General features: G+C 45.8%; 2 protein-coding genes across 4 annotated transcripts in view; both read right to left on the bottom strand.

Annotated features, from left to right (window-relative positions):
• Window positions 1-112: 112 nt before the first annotated feature.
• The window catches only part of Znf45 (zinc finger protein 45), a 31,987-nt gene continuing 9,917 nt past the window's right edge, over window positions 113-22,182 (bottom strand). The window contains 1 exon segment of the mRNA XM_075989394.1: window positions 113-2,643. Within this exon segment, the coding sequence (XP_075845509.1) occupies window positions 1,650-2,643 (994 nt within the window). The 3' untranslated portion in view covers window positions 113-1,649.
• LOC142859115 (zinc finger protein-like) lies at window positions 8,583-15,645 on the bottom strand. 3 transcript variants are annotated; one of them, XM_075989442.1, is made up of 6 exons: window positions 15,530-15,636; window positions 13,620-13,690; window positions 12,226-12,339; window positions 12,065-12,125; window positions 11,343-11,537; window positions 8,583-9,366 (listed from the first exon to the last, which is right to left on the bottom strand). In XM_075989442.1, exons 5-6 carry the CDS (start codon window positions 11,355-11,357, stop codon window positions 9,151-9,153), a joined length of 231 nt encoding a protein of 76 aa, XP_075845557.1. In that variant the 5' UTR covers window positions 11,358-11,537; window positions 12,065-12,125; window positions 12,226-12,339; window positions 13,620-13,690; window positions 15,530-15,636; the 3' UTR covers window positions 8,583-9,150. The 3 variants fall into 3 exon arrangements, with proteins under 3 accessions (XP_075845557.1, XP_075845566.1, XP_075845547.1); XM_075989451.1 differs by having other exon boundaries at window positions 8,584-9,366; window positions 11,343-11,383; window positions 15,304-15,645; XM_075989432.1 differs by having other exon boundaries at window positions 8,584-9,366; window positions 11,343-11,383.

The raw sequence follows: 22,182 nt of genomic DNA, 5'->3' as shown, positions 1-22,182 counted from the left end.
TTATCTTCCGCCATCACAGCTAGGACTGTTTGTTACACAAAGAACCATGTGTCGGAAAAAAAAAACGAATTATACAAGTAAAAGAAGCTAGATGCAACAAACCACACAGGATATGGTTCTAGATCGACAGGCCACACAGGATAGGGTTCTAGATCAACAAGCCACACAGGATAGGGTCCCATTTATGACATTTTTGTGGAAAAATAAACAATACAGAAATCGTCAAGGGCAAAAGAGGGAGAAGAATTCAGTGAGGATGCTAAACTTAGATGTCTAGGTGGGAGCCACCCCATAGCAAACATCTGCCAAGTCTACCATGACATAACAAAGTCAGCCTTACTGTCTACGTTTCCCCTAAAATCATTTTATTGGAACTCCATATTTACCTCTTACCTCACTGTGTATTTTTTTAATCTTGAATGGATGCTGAGTTTTGTCAAATATTTTCTGAATAAATCGAGAGGTCAGACTACACCAACACCCTGCACCTATATGAGCCCCGAGAACGGCTGTGATTTGTATCTGCAGCTAAGAAGCCGGAAAGCTTGTTGGACTGAAGGTGGGGCTGACTGGGAATGCCACGGGGCACATTTCTGTTGACTAGAAACACGCAGCTGATGATGGTGGCCACAGAAGTGTAGACACTTGTCAAAATTCAGGAAGCAATGAAATTGAGGTCTGTGCATGCGTGACGACCTACAAAGATATTTCAGTGAAGGACAAGCATGCCGAAACGCTGGCCACAATCCCCTGACTGCTGAAGCCACCAATGGACAAAGCCCTTCAGTTTGATAGACATTGGTACACAGGTTCCACGGGGTTGGGAAACCGGCCTGTGTGTGTAACTAACATGTCCTTCAAGCCTCCTAGGAACAATTTTACAGAAACTTTATTCAGAGATAGAGTGAATAAAAAATTCCAAATGACGGCTCTTCTCAAAGCTGACTTAGGAGTTACTGAAGGCAGGAGGTGTCTCGGACATTGCTTGCGTACAGAGGCACACAATGTAGGTGGACATCTCAAATGTTTACTGTTAATCAGGAAGAAATGTATTTCAGAACCGTTCCAATAAGTGATACTTTATTAATGGTGAAAGCAGTGGACCACTTTCTGTCAAGAGTAGCTACGTGGCTGTTTAAAACCACGCTGGCTGGGACCCAGCACAATCTGCAGCTAAACTCGTCTGACACTGAAGTGCCAGGGGTGAGAAGAGGAAAACAGTGTAAGTAAACGATTATGCTTCTGTGCGAGCAGAAATTGTGCGCAGAGTAGAAAGCACTGTGATTCATAGCAATGTCGGCCCTGAGCAGAGGGACTTCAAGCAGCCCACGGGTACTGTGTGTGGTGACAGTGAGGTGCCAGGGCTCGCGCTGTGAGTCCCGGCTTGGGTAAGAGCTGCCAGAAGCCCCTCAGACTTATTAGCTGTTGAATTCTGAGGTTTTAGCCACTGGGTATGTAGAAAGCTTGTAGTGTTTATAAATACCTTGTGGCCACCACATTCGGTTCTGCAGCCCCACGTGGGGTGGCAACCAGCAGCTTAAGAAATGTCGCTTCTGTCAAACAGACCTGGTCCCTTCTGTCCTAGGATAGTTAGAAACCTCCGGATGACGCTCAACCTTTCTGCGGTTACTGTCGCAGATCATAAAATCTTATAGAGTGTGTTTCCTGGGGGTGTCCTCTGGTGCAGGGAAATCCCTGGGACCCTCATCGTCAGCATGGACTCGCTGGTGAATCACGAGGCTCGAGCTCCAGCTGAAGCCTTTCCCGCAGGCCTCACACTTGTACGGTTTCTCTCCCGTGTGAACCCTCTGATGGGCTTTGAGGTAGGAGCTCCAGCTGAAGCCTTTCCCACACGCCTCGCACTTGTACGGTTTCTCGCCAGTGTGGATCCTGCGGTGGTCGTGGAGGTAGGACCTCTGCCGGAAGCGTTTGCCACACACGTCGCATTGGTACGGTTTTTCTCCTGTGTGGACTCCGCGATGAGCTAGAAAATTGGAGGCCCGACAGAAGCCTCTCCCGCACTCCTCGCACTGGTAGGGTCTTTCTCCGGTGTGGGACCTCTGGTGGGCTTGGAGGTGTGACTCTACCGTGAAGCCCTTCCCACACTCTGCACACTGGTACGGTTTCTCTTCGCTGTGAACTCTCTGGTGGACTTGGAGAATTGAAACGCGACTGAAGGCTTTGCCACACTTCTCGCATTTGTAGGGTTTCTCTCCAGTATGGATTCTACAGTGAACGTTCAGATCTGAACTCCGACTGAAGCCCTTCCCACACGTGCTACATTTGTAGGGTTTCTCGCCAGTGTGGCCTCTCTGGTGAGCCAGAAGGTGCGAGGCCTGGCTGAAGCCTTTCCCACATTCCTCACATATGTAGGGCTTTTCGCCCGTGTGGACTCTCACGTGATTGTTAAATTCTGAGCTGTGACAGAAGCTCTTCCAACAAGCATCGCACTGATAGGGCTTGTTTCCAGTGTGGCCTCGCTGATGGTCCAGAAGCGTCGAGGCCCGGGTGAAGCCCTTCCCACACTCCTCACATTTGTACGGCTTCTCTCCCGTGTGCCTTACGTGGTGAGCTTGAAGACCCGACAGGCGGCAGAAGGAGTAACCACACTCCTCACATTGGTACCGCCTCTCTCCCACGTGGGTTTTCCCATTCACCCCGAGATGACAGTCCCAGCTAGCGTCTTCCCCATTCACCCCGTTTTTAGAAGGATCTTCACCACCACTCATTCCGCAGTGGAGCTGAAGCCGCGAATTCCGACCGGAATGTTTACTGAAGCCGGCTTCTTCACTCTGCACACCATCCTGTTTCTCCAACGGAGAGCCAGTTTCTCCAGCGTCCCCCATGCAGTCTCGACCCTGGGTTAACTCCCTTGTAACTTGGTGCCAGATTCGTGAGCAGAGAAGCTCCTCGTGCGGCAGGTACCTCCATCCTACCTCCTGAAGCAACTCCGTCTCATTTAGACTCCTGGCTCCTAAAAGCATAAAGAGAGTTCAGAGAGAGGCAGGGCTCTGTTGACTGGAGCCAGAGTTATATAGTTAAGACCTCAGCCTAAGGCTTCACTGGACCAGAGAATGGTCCCCTTCCCTTTATCATCCTGTGTCTGTCATCTCACCTCCACACCCTAGAAGCCAGGGGCACTAGAGAGCATCACAGGGGAGTGACAAGTTGACACTCTGTCCTCACTAGAGCAAGGAAAGTATTCCCATCGGGAAAAAAAAAGATTTTTTTCCCCTCAGGCATAGTGGTGCACACTTTTAATCCCAGCATTTGGGAGGCAGAGTCTGGCAGATCTCTATGAGTTCAAGGCCAGCCTGGTCTATGGAGTCCGTTCCAGGACAGGCTCCAAAGCTACAGAGAAAGTTTGTCTTGAAAAAGAAAGAAGAAAGGACAGAAGGAAGAAAAAAGAAAGAAAAGAAAAAAGGAAGTAAGGGAGGAAGGAAAGAAGAAAGGAAGGAAGGAAGGAAAGAAAGGAAGGAAGGAAGGAAGGAAGGAAGGAAGGAAGGAAGGAAGGAAGGACGGACAGAGGACAGAGGTGGATGGCCAATCACTAACAATCCCTGCGTTCCTGGACCATGCATCGTGCCGATCTTTTTACAGAGATGGTCTTGCCTTGCAAAGGGAGGACCACAGAATCCTGTGGAATCTTTTCTGAGACAGGGTCTTTGACGTCCCAAGCTGGCCTTGAACTCACTGTATCAACAAAGATGACCTTGAACTCCCGATCTTCCTGTCTCTACCTCAGCTCAGCAGTGCTGGTTTATACCAGGACTCCAGGCATTGTTTGCACAGGACTCAGGAGTGGACCTAGGGCTCCACACAGGCTAGGCAAGCCTTCTACCATCGAGCTAAAGCCTTGGCCCTTTTACACGTTTTCAGACAGTCTACCAAATTTCCTCTGAAAATGCAGTCTGAGTAGCTGAGATTACAGGGTTGGGAATTATCAACAGGTCTGGCTACATCTTATCTGTTTTAAAAACCTCAAGATGCAGTTTTAAGATGGGAATTGGGCCACTTCTGGTGACCTGAGATGCCTATGATCCCAGTATCTGGGATGCAAAGACAGGAGGCTGATGTAAGTTTGAAGCCAGTCTAGTCCTGTCAAGGGCAACATAGTGAAGACAATAATGAACTGAGCGAGGTGGCCAGGGCCTGTAATTCTGCCACTTAAGAGGAGGAAGGTGGGTCACATGTTCAAGGCACAGTGAGTCTGAGACCTCTCTGGACTACTAGGATAGTGTCTCAAAAAACAAAAGCAAACAACAGAAAAAGGGAAATTAAGTTATTGGGAAAATGAGAAAAATCTAGCTGCCACTGAAGACTTACATAAACCGGAGAGATGGCTCAATGGATAAGAGTCCTGGCTGTTCTTCCAGAGGACCTCAGCTCAGTTCCCAGCACCCACATGGCAGCTCACAACCATCTAACTCCAGGCCCAGATCTGATGCCATGTTCTGATCTCTGCTGGTACTAAGCATGCATTTGGTGCAGACATACATGCTGGCGAGCCATGTATACACACCAAAAAAATTAAATTAATATTTACATGATTAGTATCCCTTTAAACTGATATTTCACCCCCCTTTGGATGCAGAAATATGAGGGGAAAATGTATACGTGGAGTGGTGGAACATGGCACAATGTCCTTTCTTTGATTTAATCACCATATTTATTTAATAAGCGTTTTTTCTTAATTTTTTTCTAAAGTTGTCTTTATTTTTTTAATGACCTTTAGGAGCTTGGAGAGATGGCTTAGGAGTTAAGAGCACTGGCTGCTTTTCCAGAGGTCCTGGGTTTGATTCCTTCCACCTGCAAGGCTGCTCACAGCCATCTGTAACTCCAGTTCCAGGAGAATCTAATGCCCTCTGCTGGCCTTAGAGGGTACTGCATGTACCTGGTGCACAGATACACAAGCAAAACAACCAAGCACATTAAGTAATAAAACATTTTTTTAAATGACCTTCGAGGAGCTGGAGAGATGAGTGACAGCTAAGCGTGTCCTTCGATTCCCAGCACCGACTTGAGGCAGCACAGCCGCTTGTAACTCCAGCTCCAAGGGCGCTGGCCTCAGGTCACACTCTCACACATAAACATACTTCATGCAAACAAACCTTAAAGCTGAGCTTCAAAAGAAACGTTAAAAAAAAATACTGTGCTCCCGAGAATGTTTTTAATCGAAACATTGCGTCCTCTTTGTGGGAGGTTGGAAAACAAACTCCACACAGTTCTACCTATTGCATGGCCAACTGTGTTTTGTTATACAGACAGGGAGTTAGCAGGTGACCTTCGTCAGTACTAAAGCAGGGTCTTGGTTAGCATGTGACTTTTGTCAGTACTAAAGCACAGGTATCAGTGGTGTTCCTTATTGGCCTGGAACTTGGTAGTAGATCAGGCTAGCCTCCGACTCACAGAGAGCCCTTAGCCTGATGGCTTCCCTACCTGTTTCATCGGAAGGTCACTCCAGTGTTAGCAGGGTGACCACAGAGGCATATCCAGAGGAGCCCAGAAAGGACAGAGGACAAATCATGCTCCAGAAATGGACCCTGGGACTCCATGGGTTAGTTCTGAAACTTCATTCTCTCTCCCTGTGTGTTTAAAAAAAAACACTTTTAAAAGTGTTTTTAAAAAAGAAATCAGTAGACTCAGGAAAAACACCGTGTCAGAAAACAAACAGTAAAAGTGATGGATGCCAGGAAAGTCCTGCCGGCCACACCGCAGAGCTCCACACCAAGGGTTGGGGCCCCAGGACTTACGTTTAGTGGCTGGTGGTGAGCACTGACAGAACTGGAATATTTCAGAGGTGTTCTGTGTGCTGGAAAGGTACTGATGTCAAAATTCTTCAGGCCGTATTCATTCACAAATATCTACACACACATGTACTCAGTACTGCCTTAAGGAAATAGTAAGGTAGGGAAGGAGATAGATAGATAGATAGATAGATAGATAGATAGATAGATAGATAGATAGACAGACAGACAGATAGATGAGGAAGATAGATTGGTAGATAGATGGATGGATAGATAGATAGATAGATAGATAGATAGATAGATAGATAGATAGATAGATAGATAGATAGACAGACAGATGAGGAAGACAGGTAGATGGATGGATAGATAGATAGATAGATAGATAGATAGATAGATAGATAGATAGATAGATAGATAGATAGGTAGGTAGGTAGATAGATAGATAGATAGATAGATAGATAGATAGATAGATAGGTAGGTAGATAGATGAGGAAGATAGACAGGTAGGTAGGTAGGTAGGTAGGTAGGTAGGTAGGTAGGTAGATAAATAGGCATGTAGGTAGGTAGATAAATAGGTAGGTAGATAGATAGATAGATAGATAGATAGATAGATAGATAGATAGATAGATAGATAGATGAGGAAGATAGACAGATAGGTAGGTAGATAGATAGATAGATAGATAGATAGATAGATAGATAGATAGATAGATAGATAGATAGATAGATAGATAGATAGATAGATAGATGAGGAAGATAGACAGGTAGGTAGATGGATAGATAGATAGATAGATAGATAGATAGATAGATAGATAGATAGATAGATGTTAAAGTTCATTATCTGATCACTGTAGTCTCCAGATGCTGTAACAAAATATTATAGGCATAAACCCTGGGTTCAGGTCTCAGCACTACAAAATAATAAATAAAATAATAATAATATAAAACCCCTAGGTGTTAAAACACCTAGGGGTTTTATATTATGTGGTGTGAGTGCGTGCGTGCATGAGAGAGAGAGAGAGAGAGAGATAGAGAGAGAGAGAGAGAGAGAGAGAGAGAGAGAGAGAGAGAGAGAGACTTAATTTTTGGCAATCTGAGCAATAAATACAAGGCCTTGTGTGTGCTAAGCACATCTGTACTGCTAACCCCCAGGCCTTAAGATGTTTTTCTTCACTCAGGAGACAGTTCCATGGAGTCAGGACTGTCCCTTCGGTCTGGGCTTGGTAGAGGCACTGTCCTGAGGACTTTTACCTTCACTGTTCTGTTAATTCCCACTTCCCCCATGTTGCAGCACAAACATCACTACCATTTCTTTACAGATGAGAGAGCTGAGACTTGCAGCCTTCTGCCATCTTCCACCACTGCAGACAGCAGACATTCTCCTTGCTGAGCACCCACCCCCGGCAATCTACATAGCAACTGATGCTGCTATGGCAAACTCTTTGATGTTTCTTTTAGACCAGCACCTTTACACTGTAATCAGTTATCGCTGCAATGTCTCTGCCTTAGGACAGTTGTGCCCAGCCTATGGAGGGTGAATATGGCCCAACATATTTGTAGCTAGCAATGTTGTTTCACAGTGTCTGAAGTTTGGACACCTCTAGCTGCTCTTATAGAATACCTGAGACTCGGTGATTTATAAAGAATAGAATTACTAACAACCTCCACAGGAGCAGGTACAAGGGAGCCATTGCTGAGGGAGCAGGCCGGAGCCAGAGACCTTTGCGGGACCGGGCATGAACCAGCGACCTCCGCTGGAGCAGGCCCAAAGCAGCAACCTCAGCAGAAACAGATCCAAGCAAGCAGCCGCTGCGGGAGCAGGCCCCAGTGATCCCCAGTACTGCAGAGCAACCCCAGGGAGTGCTGAGAGACCTCTAGGAACACAGAGTGACCTCCAGGGTGACTGGAACCACGGCCCTGACTGCACCACGAGGAGCAACCATCTGAGCCTTGGATCCACTGGCACCTGGAAGATTGATCACCAGAGACACAGACAGTCCCAATTACACCAATCAGAGGAAAAGATGGGTAGACAAGGTAAGAACACACTCAACACCACAAAGAGCAACATGACACCAGTAAAAACTAGTGACCCTACAACACCAAGACTTGAACAATCAAATATAGATGAAGCAGAAGAAAATGACCTAAAAAAATCACTTTTGGAGACAAGAGTTTCACTCTATGCCCCAGGCTAGTCTCAAACACAAAGTGATCCTCTGGCCTTCTGCCCTGCTTTCCAATATTCTAGTTGTATCATAACAAAGGAAATACGTTTTGTGTAAAAGACACAAAAGATGCAGACAATAGCGTACGTTATTTAAAAGCTTCCCTTTCCGCCAGGATGGGTGGCGCTAGCCTGTAATCCCAGCATTTGGGAGGCTAAGGCATGAGGGTTATAGGTTCAAAGCCTGCTTGGGAAACTTTGAGTGCAAGGCCAGCCTGGCCATGTTAGGGAGCCCTCGCCCAGATAAACAGTGAGAACAGTATTAGGGTTGCATCTTCCTGGCAGAGTGCTTGTGTGTGTGTGTGTGCACGCGCGTACACGTTTCCCTTTAGAGGCTCACACATTTTCGGCAACAGGCTATAGTTTTTGCTGCAATAAGAACTTACCACCAAGGGTTCTGATTATCCCTACCCTCCACCCCCATTTCTTGTTTTTTTGAGATAGGATCTCAAAGTTCCAGGCTATTCTGGAACTCACCATGTAGACCAAGCTGGCCTCGAACTCACAGAGATCTGTCCACTTCTGCCTCAAGATTGCTAGGATCAAAGGTATGTGGCGCCACATTTGGCTTTTCTACCCTATTTTTTATTTCATTAAAGGTTGCTCATAAGAGGCCAGCAAGACAGCTTTGAAGGGAAAGGCACCTGCTGCCAAGCCTGAAGACCTGAGGAGAATCAACTCCCCAAGCTGCCCTCTGACCTTCGTACCTATGCTATAGCACGTGTGAGCCCACATACAAACACGCACACAAAGTGAACTTCTTTAATCTATGATTTATTTATTTTACATGTATAAATCTTTTGCCTGCATGTATGTCTGTGCACTATGTGCATGTCTAGGGTCTGGAGGGATGAGACAAAGGAGTTGGATCTCCATGAGACTGGAGTTACAGGTGATTGTGAGCTGCCATGTGGGTGCTGGGAACCAAACCCAGGTTCTCTGCAGGAGCAGCCAGTGCTCTTAACCCTGAGACATCTCTCTAGTCCCACAAAGTGAACATTTTTAATGTTAAAAAAAAAACATGTTCATCTATTTGCTCCATGTGTGGCAGTGATTAAAATTAGAGAAGGCACAAAAACACAGCACCCCACTGCCCTCCTGTGCTCCGTGTACAAAACACACACATTATTAGCCAGGGGAGAAACACTGGAAAAATCCAGCTCTGTATCTCACAATGATTCAGGATCTTGAGACCCCAAGAGCTGCAGGCACAGCCAGGGCCACAGAGATGCTGCGGGAGCCACCATCTGCTACACAACCATCCTCACCCACTGAGAGCAGCGTCCTGAAGGTCTCCTGCATCACATCACGGTACAGCTTCCTCTGGGTAGCATCCAGCATCCCCAGCTCCTCCTCGCTGAAGACCACAGCCACATCCTTGAATGTCACTGCCTCCTACAACACCAAACACATGCCCCCTGAATCTTGCAACAAAGGGTAGCTGAGGCTGGGATGGAGCATGGGCATGGAGTACCTGCCTGGCATCCACAAAGCCCTGGGTTCCACCCGCAGCCCCACAGACACTGGGTGTGGGGTACAGTGTCCCTGCCAGTACATGGAGGCTGAGACAGGAGGGTGACTTGTCAGTTGGAAGCCATACTGAGTTCCAGGACAGGATGGAACCCTGTCTCAAAAACATAAAACAAACAAAAAGACCACTTTTTATACGGAGCTCAATTGTCCATTTTCTTAAGCATTAAAACTGCAACATTAACAAATATTCCATTTTAAAGTTACAGTGTATGAGGCCAACTTCCTTTTCAACTTTATTGGCTATCATATTCTTTCCCTCAAATGAATATAAAGACCCTTGGTTCTTCATGCCATAGACAACATTGAACCTATAACAAAAAACTGGGCTAACAAGAGGCAGCAAATTTAGGATTTGCTGCTAAGCCAGACATCCCAGGTTCAAGTCCTGGGAGCCGCGTGGTGGAAGGGAGAACTGACTCCAGCCAGTTGTCCTCTGAGCTCCACATGTGCTCAAAATCAACGTTAATATATTTTCACGAGTTTACTAACCATGTTTATTTCTCTTTGTGTTTTTGGTGGGGGGTTGTTTGTTTGTTTGTTTTGAGACAGAGTGTCTCTGTATAGCCTTGGCTGTCCTGGACCTCACTCTGTAGGCCAGGCTGGCCTCGAATTCACTGAGATCACCTGCCTCTGCCTCCCAAATGCTGGGATTAAAGATGTGTACCACCAGGCCCCTCTCCTCTATGTAGTTTATTATTTCTTCTGAGACAGGGTCTTATAGCTAAGGCTGGCCTCGAATTTGATATCGCCCAGGATGACCCTGCACTACTCTATTTCCCGAGTGCTGGGATCACCGGTGACATCATGACTGGTGTATGTGGTGCTGGGGATTGAACCTGGGGCTTCATGCATGCAAGGCAAGCACTCTACCCCATGTTCATTTCTCTGTGGCACTTTGCCTGTCCCTCTATTTTAACAAGTATATAACTTAAGGCCATATGTAAAATTCTATTGACCACGTTAAGCTCAGTGTTTGTTCTGCACTGATGGGGATCAAAGCCAGGCACTGAACGAGCAGGGCAAGTGCTCTGCCAGGCTAATTTCTAGCCCGTATTGCCAGCCGTTAGCACCCATGTAGCAGATATTCTCCCTCTTATTCTTGTCTAGCTTTGTGTGTGATAGCATAGTCACAACCTGAATGATGCTGTCGCGGGCTTTTCTAGTCTGTGATTGTTCATCCAATCATATTTACATTTTATCTTTATCATTTTTAAAAACCATCTTTATTATTTGTACTTATGTGTATATGGGGTGTGTATGTGCTGTGTGAGTGCAGGTGTCCTCAGAGGCCAGAAGAGGGCATCGCACCTCAGGGAGCTGGAGTTACAGGATGTTGTGAGCTACTTGATGGAGGTGTTGGGATCCAAACTTGGGTCCTCGGGAAGAGCAGCCGGTGCTTTTAACCACTTAACCATCTCTCCAGGCCTTGTTTTTATTGTTTTATTCATTCAATTATAAAGTGATAAAAAAGGAAGTAGAAATTAAGTGTCACAGGGTGACTGACATCTGCCATCCCAGGGCTTCTCAAATGTCAGCAATTCTCCTTAATACTTCCTAAGAAGCAAGGAGCTATGTGGAACTTTTGAGAAAAGAGATGAGAATTTAGGGGCTGGTGAGACAGCTCATGGGTCAAGATGCTTGCCACTAAGCCTGGGACCCTGAGTTCCAGCCCCAGGATCTACACGGTAGAAGGAGAGAGCCAAAGTTGTCCTCTGACCTCCACATGCACACCACACTGTGGCAATGTACACCTGTATACAGCCACACCCACACAACACATAAACCAATAAACGTAAGAGAGAGAATTAAAAAAAACCAAAACAGTCAGTCCAGCTCACCTTGTACTTGGTCATTCTGTTCTCCCAACGAACAGCTGCATCTTAGGAAGGTGCATTGATGGAAGAGAAAAGAGCCATCAACATCTGGCCAGGGTGTGACCAGCCAGCTCCCATGGCAGCATGCTGTGGATCCTCAGGGAGGCTGATTCAGACAGCACTCGCCCCTGCAGCTGAGAACCCCTGGCCAGGAGTGACCTGCTTAGGAGAGAAACTGTTTGCTCCAAGCAGATACTCCCTTCCTGGCCTCTGAGTCAGACTTTGACACTGGGACAGTGGGGAATGGTGGTCAAGTCAGTGCTCTGGGAATCAGTGCACAGATGGCCAGCTTTTCAAATCATGCCGTTTTGCAAACTCACTGAGCTAAGAGGAGAGCCATGGAAGACTTCACTATGGAAACAGAGACGACTGAATGAAGTCCCGCCTCTGGGAAATAATGTAGGCACATTTTTAGAATCAACGTAATTAAAATTAACAAACTACAGGAATCATATTTGCTGGGCAGAAACAAGAGCTTGGTGTGATGTCACGCACCTGCAATATTGGTACTCAAGAAAGACTGAGGTAGGAAGATTGCTTTCAGTTCAAGTTAGCCTGGATTCCACAGTGAGGCCCTATCCCAAAAGTCACTATAATATCTAGCATGCTATTGTTTGACACATCAGGGGCTATCCAAGTAGCACATGCGTGCTAGCACGCTGCTCCAGAAGATTCCTCATGCTTACCTGTGATGAAACCGCTGTGTGACCTCGGTCCCAACAGCTAACCTGCTGTGCGCATCTTCAGCTATAGAAGGGACAGAAACAGAAAGTGGTCCTACGGTTATGACGGGAAGTAAGTGAACAGCACCTTGGGTGAGGCACCTGGTATTGTAGGGTGTTCTTACCAACAAAGATGACAGCTACTGCACCTATGAACACACAAGGTCAGAGGCAGGTGGGGTCCCCGATCCCAGCTTCATCCCGCAGCCAGCATTCCAAGCTTTGTCTCTCTGTTGCTTCTAATGACAAAAATACATGGACAGGAGTCACAGAGAGAGAATGAGAGCTGACAGTGACAGAAAGGGCGGAGGCAGATACAAGTGCGGAGAGGGGTCAGAGGTGAAGGAACTGCTCCGAGCCAACCTAAGTTGGCATCAGTGCTCTCATCTGAAGGCACCACGATGAGTCACCATCCCAACCAGCCTTCACCTTAACTATGGATGGACCAGGTGACACTAACTGTTCCAAGATAGGAACAATTGGCTATGATAGAGAAGGGACACTCCGTAACAAATCGGGGGTGCCCTGAGGCAATGCCAGCCATTAACGATGTATGGATCCGCGTTTAGGGATCTGAGCCGAGACAAGGACAGAGAGATGCAGCAGGGCTGCTTAGTTATGTACACATTTGCCCTGAGGCTTCCTTATTTATTTATTTCATTACAGTTTTTTAGAGCAGCGGTTCTCAACCTGTGGGTCGCACACCAGACAGCCTATATATCAAATATTTGTATTATGATTCAGAATAGTGACAAAATTATGTTACAAAGTAGTGACATAATAATTGCATGTTGGGGAAACCACAACATGAGGAACTGTACTAAAGGGTCGCGCCATCAGGAAGGTGGAGGACCATGGATGTAGTGTGTGAAGGGCGCGTGTGTGGCCACCAGAAGACAACCTGCAGCAGGAGGTGACTCTGTCCTCCCACCATCTACATTCTGGGGTTGAACACGGGTCGCAGGCTTGGCAGCAAGCACTTTTACCTGCTGCGCCATCTTGCAGGCCCCTGTTCCCCTACTTAAACCTAGAGTTCGGGTCAGTACCACAACGTCTGGACCCCTTCATCTGTAAGTCCCAATAACGGCCACTACGGTTCAGTCTCCTTTCTTTACTCTTTGCCACTACTTGTCTCTTTGGTCGGACTGGGACAGGCAACTGAGCCTAGCCGATTGGGTTTCCTAAGACTTTGGCTCTAAAACTCTGGTTACAATTCCAGGCAGTTCTATGCCTTGATCAGAATATATTCAGGAAGCTATGAACCTAGGCCATAGACCTGAGCTATACAAGTTCCAACCCAACCTCGAAGCCCTAATTTATCCTACCGACCTCAAGCCCTTCATCATTAAAATAAGAAAAATATGCCAGGTGTGGTTACATAATCTTCAATATCATCACTTGGAAGGAGAGGTGGTTAACTCTCTGAGTTTGAGGCCAGCATGGCTGATATACAGAGTTCCAGGACAGCCAGGGCTACACAGAGAGACTCCTCAAAACAACAGAAGCCAGATCAACTCACCAGGAACTTTGCTGTCCATGCTGAAGGAATCATGACCTCACCTTCCACTCAATCCATGCTGAGAGGTCAGGCTGTGGAAAGGAAGAACATTGTGAAATACCATGGCAGTCATCCCCAACAAAGCAGTTAAACAGTCCCCTCCTGCCCACCAACCTGGAGACAATCTTCCCCCTTTCTAAAGAGCATAGGGAAGGCGTACAGGGTTAACCAGTGTTGATGGAGACAGAAAGGAGGTCCGGGAGCACCCCCTGCAGTGAAGGAGGTCCTGGAGCACTCCCTGCAGCTGAAGGAGGTCCGGGAGCACCCCCTGCAGCTGAAGGAGGTCCTGGAGCACTCCCTGCAGCTGAAGGAGGTCCTGGAGCACTCCCTGCAGCTGAAGGAGGTCCGGGAGCACCCCCTGCGGCTGAAGGAGGTCCGGGAGCACCCCCTGCAGCTGAAGGAGGTCCTGGAGCACTCCCTGCAGCTGAAGGAGGTCCGGGAGCACACCCTGCAGCTGAAGGAGGTCCTGGAGCACCCCCTGCAGCTGAAGGAGGTCCTGGAGTACCCCCTGCAGCTGAAGGAGGTCGGGAGCACACCCTGAAGCTGAAGGAGGTCCGGGAGCACCCCCTGCAGCTGAAGGAGGTCCTGGAGCACACCCTGCAGCTGAAGGAGGTCCGGGAGCACCCCCTGCAGCTGAAGGAGGTCCTGGAGCACCCCCTGCGGCTGAAGGAGGTCCGGGAACACCCCCTACAGCTGAAATTGCACCCAGTGGAAGCTTAGAGAAATAAACACTCACAAGAAGAGCTCAGGATCACATGACATGAACAGTTCAAGGCTTTCATTTCTACACTAACAGAGAAGATTAAAAAGTTAAAGGGCCAGGCGGTGGTGGCACATGCCTTTAATCCGAGCATCCAGGAGGTAGAGGCAGGCAGATCTCCAAGTTTGAAGCCAGCCTGGTCTACTTAGCAAAATCCAGGACAACCAGGATTACATAGAGAGATCCTGCCTTAAAAAAAAAAAAGTTAAAGCAAGGGGAAACACTTGTGCCGATAGTTGAGTGGGAAAAGGTGTTTGTCACCAAACTCGGTGACCTGAGTCCCATTCCTGGGAGTCTCCAGTGAGTTGTTCTCTGACCTCCACATGCACAGTGCAGCACGTGAGAGTGCGTGCAGGCTCTCTCTCACACACACACACACACACACACACACAATCTCGTTGTACAAACAATGTGACTTCAGGGAACCTCTCTGAATGCTGAAACATCTTTAACCCTCTCATCAGTCACTCCGTAACCTGTGCACAAGTGTGTGTATAAGTGTGTGCAGAGTAATGCATGGTCTGAGATTTATCATTAGTTATTAAGATGGGGATAAAAGAACCCGTGATTAATGGTCAACTACCAAGTGAAATCGAGATTCCCTGGCAGGTGGCAGCCAACGAAACTGATAATAGCTTGTGACCTTCTCTTCGTCCAATAAAATGACATCGTGTAAAACCACAGATGTGTCCGTCTATGAGTCTATGACAACTCGCGAAGTACCTCCTCCACCTATCCCAGTTCCCTGCATTTATGGGTGTGAGTCATAGAACCTTCAGGGCCCGGTGACACTAGCTGCATCAATCCCCCAAACAACCCTGTCAGCATGGCCCTCGCTCCCCAACTCCAGGCGACAGCAGTGAAGCAAGATGTAACGGCTCACACCTGTCGTCGCAGTACTGGGGAGGCTGAGGCAGGAGAATGACCCGGTCAGACGCAGAGACCCCGTCAGTGCAATGATCTCTGCGGGATGGAGTGGGGCTCACTGGCGGCTCACTGCACTCCGGCCCGCCAGCCTGGAGCCGATTCCCCTACAGCCGCCCGCCTCCGACCCCGCAAACCTCCAGATCTAGGGCTCAGTCGAGGAAGGTGCGGGAGAGAGGAGACTCACGGGAGGTATGCGGAGCAGGTGCTAACTGAAACCACCGGGGGACACTTCCCAGAATGCTACGCATCGGGCCCCCGGCTCGGCCGAAGCTCAGGCGACAGGCAGAGAACTTAAACTACAATTCCCAGAATGCAGAAGCGCGCCCAGTGCCGGAGAATCCGGACTACAATTCCCAGAAGCAACCGCGTCAGCGCGCCCACTTACAAGCGGGCCAGACACTGAGGAACTGGAGTGGTGAGGAAACCCGATCGTGGACTCGCTTTATCGAGTGTAGCTACTCTGTGCTTTGTGTGCGTGCCACACAGCTATTCCCCTACTCCTCCCCGGAAATTCTTGTTTGATCTGCGAGACACTGGTCCGCACTATGCAACCCGGACTGAACTCAACAGTAATCCTCCCGCCTCAGCCTTCCCCACTCTCAAGTGCTGGGGGCGTGTGCCACGACGCCAGGCTGCCTCTGAAGTTGTCACTTCCCACAGGACCCTGGAGGAAAAGTTAAGAGTCCTCACCTCATAGGCAGTAATTTGTCCCTAGCGTTCCCTTATATACCTGAGTCTTAAAGGTAAATAGTCCCCAAACAGCACGCCTGACTGTTGGATGCGGGGAAAGGAGGAAAGCAAACCACTGCGGAGATAAGAATCTTAAAGGAATTACTGGGGAATCCGATAAAGACTTGTGCAATGTGACACTGTGATACTAAAACGGATAAAGCAGGACAGAATGTCTTTAAATATAGTCCTAACTTCCTGCAGGTACAGAAGAGTATTTTTTTATTTTGAAGAGTTCTTATAGTGTTTGTTTTTTTTTTTTCAATTGTCCAGGTTAGCAGGACATTATGCCACTGGTCTACATATCGAGTTCCAGCCCAGCCCAGGCTAAATAGTGAGACCCTGACTCTAAGAAAAGACAATCCTATTTTAAAGTCACTAGCTCTATCTAGCCAATTTTGTAAGCATGGTCCTTCTCAAATATCAGAAAAGTTCTTATTTTTAGAAAACCTCAAGTTGTGGTAAGCCAGAACCATGGGTGACATTCAGTTCCCTTAACACCCCTCCCCTTTCCCTCCTCCCGCCCCCCCCCAATCTTCTGATTATCAATCCACAAGATGAACTTTTTAAAAATTATCCCCAAGGACCACTGTCAAAAGTGTTTGGTTTTTTTTTTTTAATCCAAATCAAATCTTGGAGTATGTGTGTGGTTCAGTGGAGATGCTGTAACAGGCACACAGAGCAGCAAGAGAAAAAGAGTAGGTTTCACATGATATGATTATCCACAGAGAAAATCCCAAGAAACCCATAGAATAGTTGTGGCAAACAAACCCAAAATAAAACAGTCCACTGGAGTTCGACATCCGAGCAGCAAACAACTGGAAATGAAGTTAGAAAAATTGTATCATTTAATTTAGCACAAAAATGTGGGATGCTTATGTATAAACTAAATAAAATATGTACAGAATCTCTATGCTGAAAACTATTGAAGGAAACCCAGAGTCCTGGGCAAATCATACTGTATTGATTGCTGTAACAGTCAATATTGTTAAGGTGTTAACTGTCCAGAAATTAATTATATATCCAGTACAGTCCCAAACGAAACCAGAGCTTGCATTTAAAAAATCACAAAGCTGATTCTAAACGTTACTGAGAAGCAAACTGAAAAGGGGGATGAGAAGAGCCAGAGACAAAAGCAGGGACAAAGCTCTGGATCTGAGAAGATGGCTGAGCTGCCCACGGTGTCACCAAGGAAACCCAACGTGTGCTGGTAGAACCAATTCCTGGCCTTAAAGCAGGACCAGATAAGAGCAAGTCTGTTCCTTTCTTGTTGTCATTGCTGGGCCCAGGATTCCCCTCTGAGGGACGGACTTTTAAACTGGAACTATCAGTACCTAAGGTGCATTTCATGACCAATATTTGTCATCCTACGGTAGACAAGATGGAAAGAATATATTTAGATATTTTGAAAGGTAAGTGGTGCCTGGTGTTGCAGATCCACACAGCTCTGCTATCAGTCCAGGCTTTGTTTAGTGCCCCCATTAGCAAATGATGTTGTGGAATAGAATATTTGTCTAACTAAGTAAAGTTGTGCTGTATTTGTTTATGTAAAGATGTGTTGCTGTTTCACCTTGCCTGCCTAGGGTACCTGGATGGTCTAATAAAAAGCTGAATGGCCAATAACTAAGCAGTAGAGGGATAGACAGGGCTGGAAGGCAGAGAGAATAAGTAGGAGGAGAAATCTAGGCTTGAGAGAAAATGAAGGAGGAAGAGAGGGAGACACCAGCCAGCCAGACACAGAGGAAGCAGGAAAGTAGGGCATACAGAAGGAAAAAGGGTAAAAAGCCCTGAGGCAAAACATAGACGAAGAGAAACAAATTAATATGCTATAAGAGCTAGTGGGACAAACCTAAACTAAGGCCAAGCGTTCATAATTAATAATAAGTCTCTTTGTCTTGATTTGGGAGCCAGCAGACCAAGAAAGCCTGCTACATTTGGCACCCAACATAGGGCACATATTTCTATGTAGTTCCTAAGAAAGATGGGGGGGGAATACAAAGAAAAATCAAACAAAAAATGGCATGGCTGCCTGGTAGCCTGGTGCTCGTAGTGTACAGAGATGCAGTCTGCCCTAGAGTGAGCATTTGATCACTTGGCATGTTAAATAGAAACAATAAGTTAAGTAAAAATGCCTGCCATAGTGCAGGCACCAACTTTCTGGAGCTGGGTTTGTTAAATGCACCTCCTGGTTAAACACAGCTCCCTGTTAAATGCAGCTCTTGCCCAGGCCCATCAGACATAACGCTTGGTTCTCACAGGCCTCAGCAAGGCAGAGATAGCTGCCAGTACAGAGCCATTCAGCAGGTTAAGGTCTGGCTCACACAGTCAGAAAAGGCTGCAGGCATATGGTAAAGCAGGTCCAGACTGAAAAGAAAGTCTAAACTGGCAACAGTGTGTTTTAAAATGTGTGTAGATGCTTAAGAAAGAAAAGGAGTATAGATAGTCATAGAAGTAATATTTTATAATAATAAATAGAGAAAATAAATAGTTTAAAATAATTAAGTAAAGTAATGTAAAGAAAAAAGCCAAAGAAAGATGGAAAATACACAAGCAGTGTGGATCCTGTATGATGTTGTGTTGACTTTGGATTTTATCTTATTTTATTGGTTTTTCAAGACAGGGTTTCTTTGCCCACATTCCCAAGAGGTATGGTGGGGAGGTTTTGTCATTCAGTGAGTTCTGAATGTTTGTCATTGTTTATAGGGGGATACAGGATAAAAAGACAACTATTAACCTCAAATATTTTACATTGGTATGGATTTTGGTATATTGATACAGATTTAAAGTTATTTTTGTTATACTGTGCATATGTCTCCACTCTTGTTTGGGGGTATTGTGCTTATGCAGCTCATTAAAAAATGTAATGTATAATTAAGAAGTACAGGTTAATAATTAGTCATCTATAATAATCAAATATGTAGTTATGTTAGTCGTGTATTCATAGTTAAACAGGTAAATTTTAGATAGATAGATGCTCTTCAAACACTTCAGAGACCTACAGAATAAGGCACTTAAGATGTTTCAATAACCTAAGGCTTTTCATGACATTGAGATATGCCTGCTCCAGGCAACACCAATCTATTTCATAAAAGGATGATAAAGAATGACAGATGTAACATGCAGGACCAGCTTGTTGGGGTTTATGTCCTGCCCAGTTCTCCACAGCCGGCAAGCCCCAAAGAAAATCACACAGAGATGGCCATAGTTATAAAATTGATTGGCCCATTAGCTCAGGCTACTTATTAGCTCTTGTAGCTTATATTAACCCATAATTCTTATCTATGTTAGCCACATGGCTCACTACCTTTTCCAGCAGGGCAGGTCACATCCTCCTTCTTCCGTGTCTGGACAGGAGTGGGGGGAATGGGCTTCCTTCTTCCCAGAATTCTCCTGTTCTCATTGCCCTGCCTCTACTTCCTGTCTGGTTGATTCACCTATACTTCCTGCCTGGCCAATTAGTGTTTATTTAAAATAAACAGAATACAGACAATTCTCCCACATCAGACAGGCATTGAAGAACCTCCACATAGAGTTTGCTTTCAATGTGGCAAAGCTAGACAGTTGAGCAGGAAACTGCCCTTGCCTCAACTGCTGACATCATCTAAACTGGACATGCAGAAAACAAAGGAAAGTGACTACCAGACTTTACCAAGACAAGGCAGGGAAATCCTTCAAAATTCCTGCTTCACAGAAAAGTCTGTCAGATATTCTAGACCTGTCGGCCAAAGATAGATGCCCCAATGTTGCTGAGGGACTTTGGATGACTATCCAAACAGCCAGATGTCTCTATCATTTCTATAGTTTTGGAAGTGGTTTGCACTGCACTTCCTGTTTGCTTAGGTAATATTATATACTTCAGGGGTTGTTGATGCAGTTGAAGACTAAATATAGTTACAGTTTTTCTTAGTTATAATAGAAGGTAAATTAGGTACAAAACTTTGGACTCACCAAGATAAGATAAATAATGGATCATTTTCTCTGAATTTGCCAAATGCAAATGGACTGGATATAGGGGGAAAGAGCCAGCCAAAGAAACACACCCTGCCTCTGAAACTAGAATTGGTGAAAGCAACACTCTGACCCTGAAACCAGAGTCAAAGAAACTGACCAACTGAGCACAAAACCAACCAATCCCTTCTGCCCCTAAGAAGCCCTAGATAAGCCTTGTGCCTATTCAATTGGAAGTTGATCTTCTCAACCCTGGCAAAGGCAGCCACTCTCCTGGATTCCTCTCAATAAATCTCTTAAATGAGTTTTGGATGAAGACCTTCTTTTTCCAAAGTGGGATATAATCTCCCTTAATGGGATGGAGAAGAGAAGTAACAACTTCTGCAGAAGCAGGAGCCAACTGCTACATTTCTATGGGGGTTTCCCCTTTAGCAGAGTGAAGCAATTAAGTAACAACTTTTGCCAGAGCATAGAAGCAACTGACATCTCTTCTGGAAAACTTTCTTAGCAGAGTGGTGCAGAGATGGACTGTAATGGCTCTCTAGGAGAGGAACAGGATTGCTACATCCTTTGGGGAGATTATCCCCGCCAGAACACAGCAGTCAGGATACCTTTCTCTTCAGAGCTATAGGTATCGAGGATACCTTCCTTCACAGAGATAGATATAGCCTGGCTTCCAAAAACTCAGAATAACTTTTTCCCTTCAGAGCTGTAACACTTGCACTGGATATTTTAAATGTAATTCCTACTTGATAATTGTTCTTATTGTTTATAGTTTTATTATGTTAAGTAAAAACCTTTTTATTTAGACAAAGGGGGAAATGTTGTGGAATAGAATATTTATTTAACTATGTAAAGATGTGTTACATTTGTTTGTGTTGCAGAATAATTGTTTCAGTATGTAAAGATGTGTTACATTTGTTTATGCTGCATTTGTTTAACTATATAAAGATGTGTTGCTTTTGTTTATGCTGTATTTGTTTAATGATGTAAAGATGTACTGTTTCACTTTGCCTGCCTAAGCCATCTGATTGGTCTAATAAAAAGCTGAACAGCCAATAGCTAGGCAGAGAAGGAATAGGCAGGGCTGGCGGGCAGAGAGAAAAGGGGCCAGCCAGCTGGGGGCCAGACAGACAGACACAGGAAAAGCAGGAAAGCAGGATGGACGGTACATAGATGGGGTAAATGAGCCTCAGAGAAGCACATAGATTACTAGAAATGGGATAACTTAAGTTAAAGAAAAAAGGCTAGCTAGAAACAAGCCTAAGCTAAGGCTGAGCATTCAGAATTAATAAGTCTCCATATTATGATTTGGGGGCTGGCAGTCTAATAGAGCCTGCTACAGATGTAGTCAAGCAGTGGAAGATGAACAAAGTCCAAGCCACAGAAACACCAAGAGCATGAACTAGGCTATGTACCAAGAATAACATTAAAGTCAATCAGATCACCAAGCATCTATCACTTCTCCTGTTCTGTAAAGACTTCTTTCCTTTTTTCCTTGCATTCAGTGGTTTTGGTCTTAGAAATATTCCAGAATAAAAGCCCAGGCACCTTCATCTTTGGTGAGCAGAGGCTAGAAGTATCCTCTGGGTTGTTATGAAATGTTTAAAAGCTGTGGATCTCTGCTTGGATTCGTTTCCTCGTTATGGTTTAAATATAAAGCATTGTGAATAAAGGAAGTTGTCAGGGTTAGTTGCCAGGAGTATGTGTGGTTTTATTTTATTTTTTAGGGGGAAAATAGTTTTATTTTAATTTTATGGTCTCCTCCCCCTCCCCCTTCTTATGGGATTTAATTGCAGTTAAATGGAGCTAACCAGCTTTTTAGAATGTGCTTTCTAGCCAAGTCTAACTTTAGATGCTGTAGATGGACAGGCTTGATTGTCTGAACCAAAGTGAGAACATTAAATAAACATCACAGCCCTCACTAATAATGTCGTGACTTTGCTGTCAAGTGTAGATTCCCCTCACAAGCAAAGAAGATGAAAGTTTGTGACTAGTTTATATGCCTTGTCTGGAAACTTCTGTAAATCTTATGTTTTAGTAAAATATTTTTTACCATGTCCAACAACTTACAACCACCTATAACCACAGATCCACGGGATCGTAGGACTCTGGCCTCTGTCGCACCTGCACACACAAAGTGCACATACACACACTGAG

The sequence above is a fragment of the Microtus pennsylvanicus genome, chromosome 1 (genome assembly GCF_037038515.1).
Source record: "Microtus pennsylvanicus isolate mMicPen1 chromosome 1, mMicPen1.hap1, whole genome shotgun sequence".
Classification (NCBI taxonomy): Eukaryota; Metazoa; Chordata; class Mammalia; order Rodentia; family Cricetidae; genus Microtus; species Microtus pennsylvanicus.
Note: the sequence above shows the minus strand (reverse complement) of the source record. Positions and strands in the feature narration are given on the sequence as shown.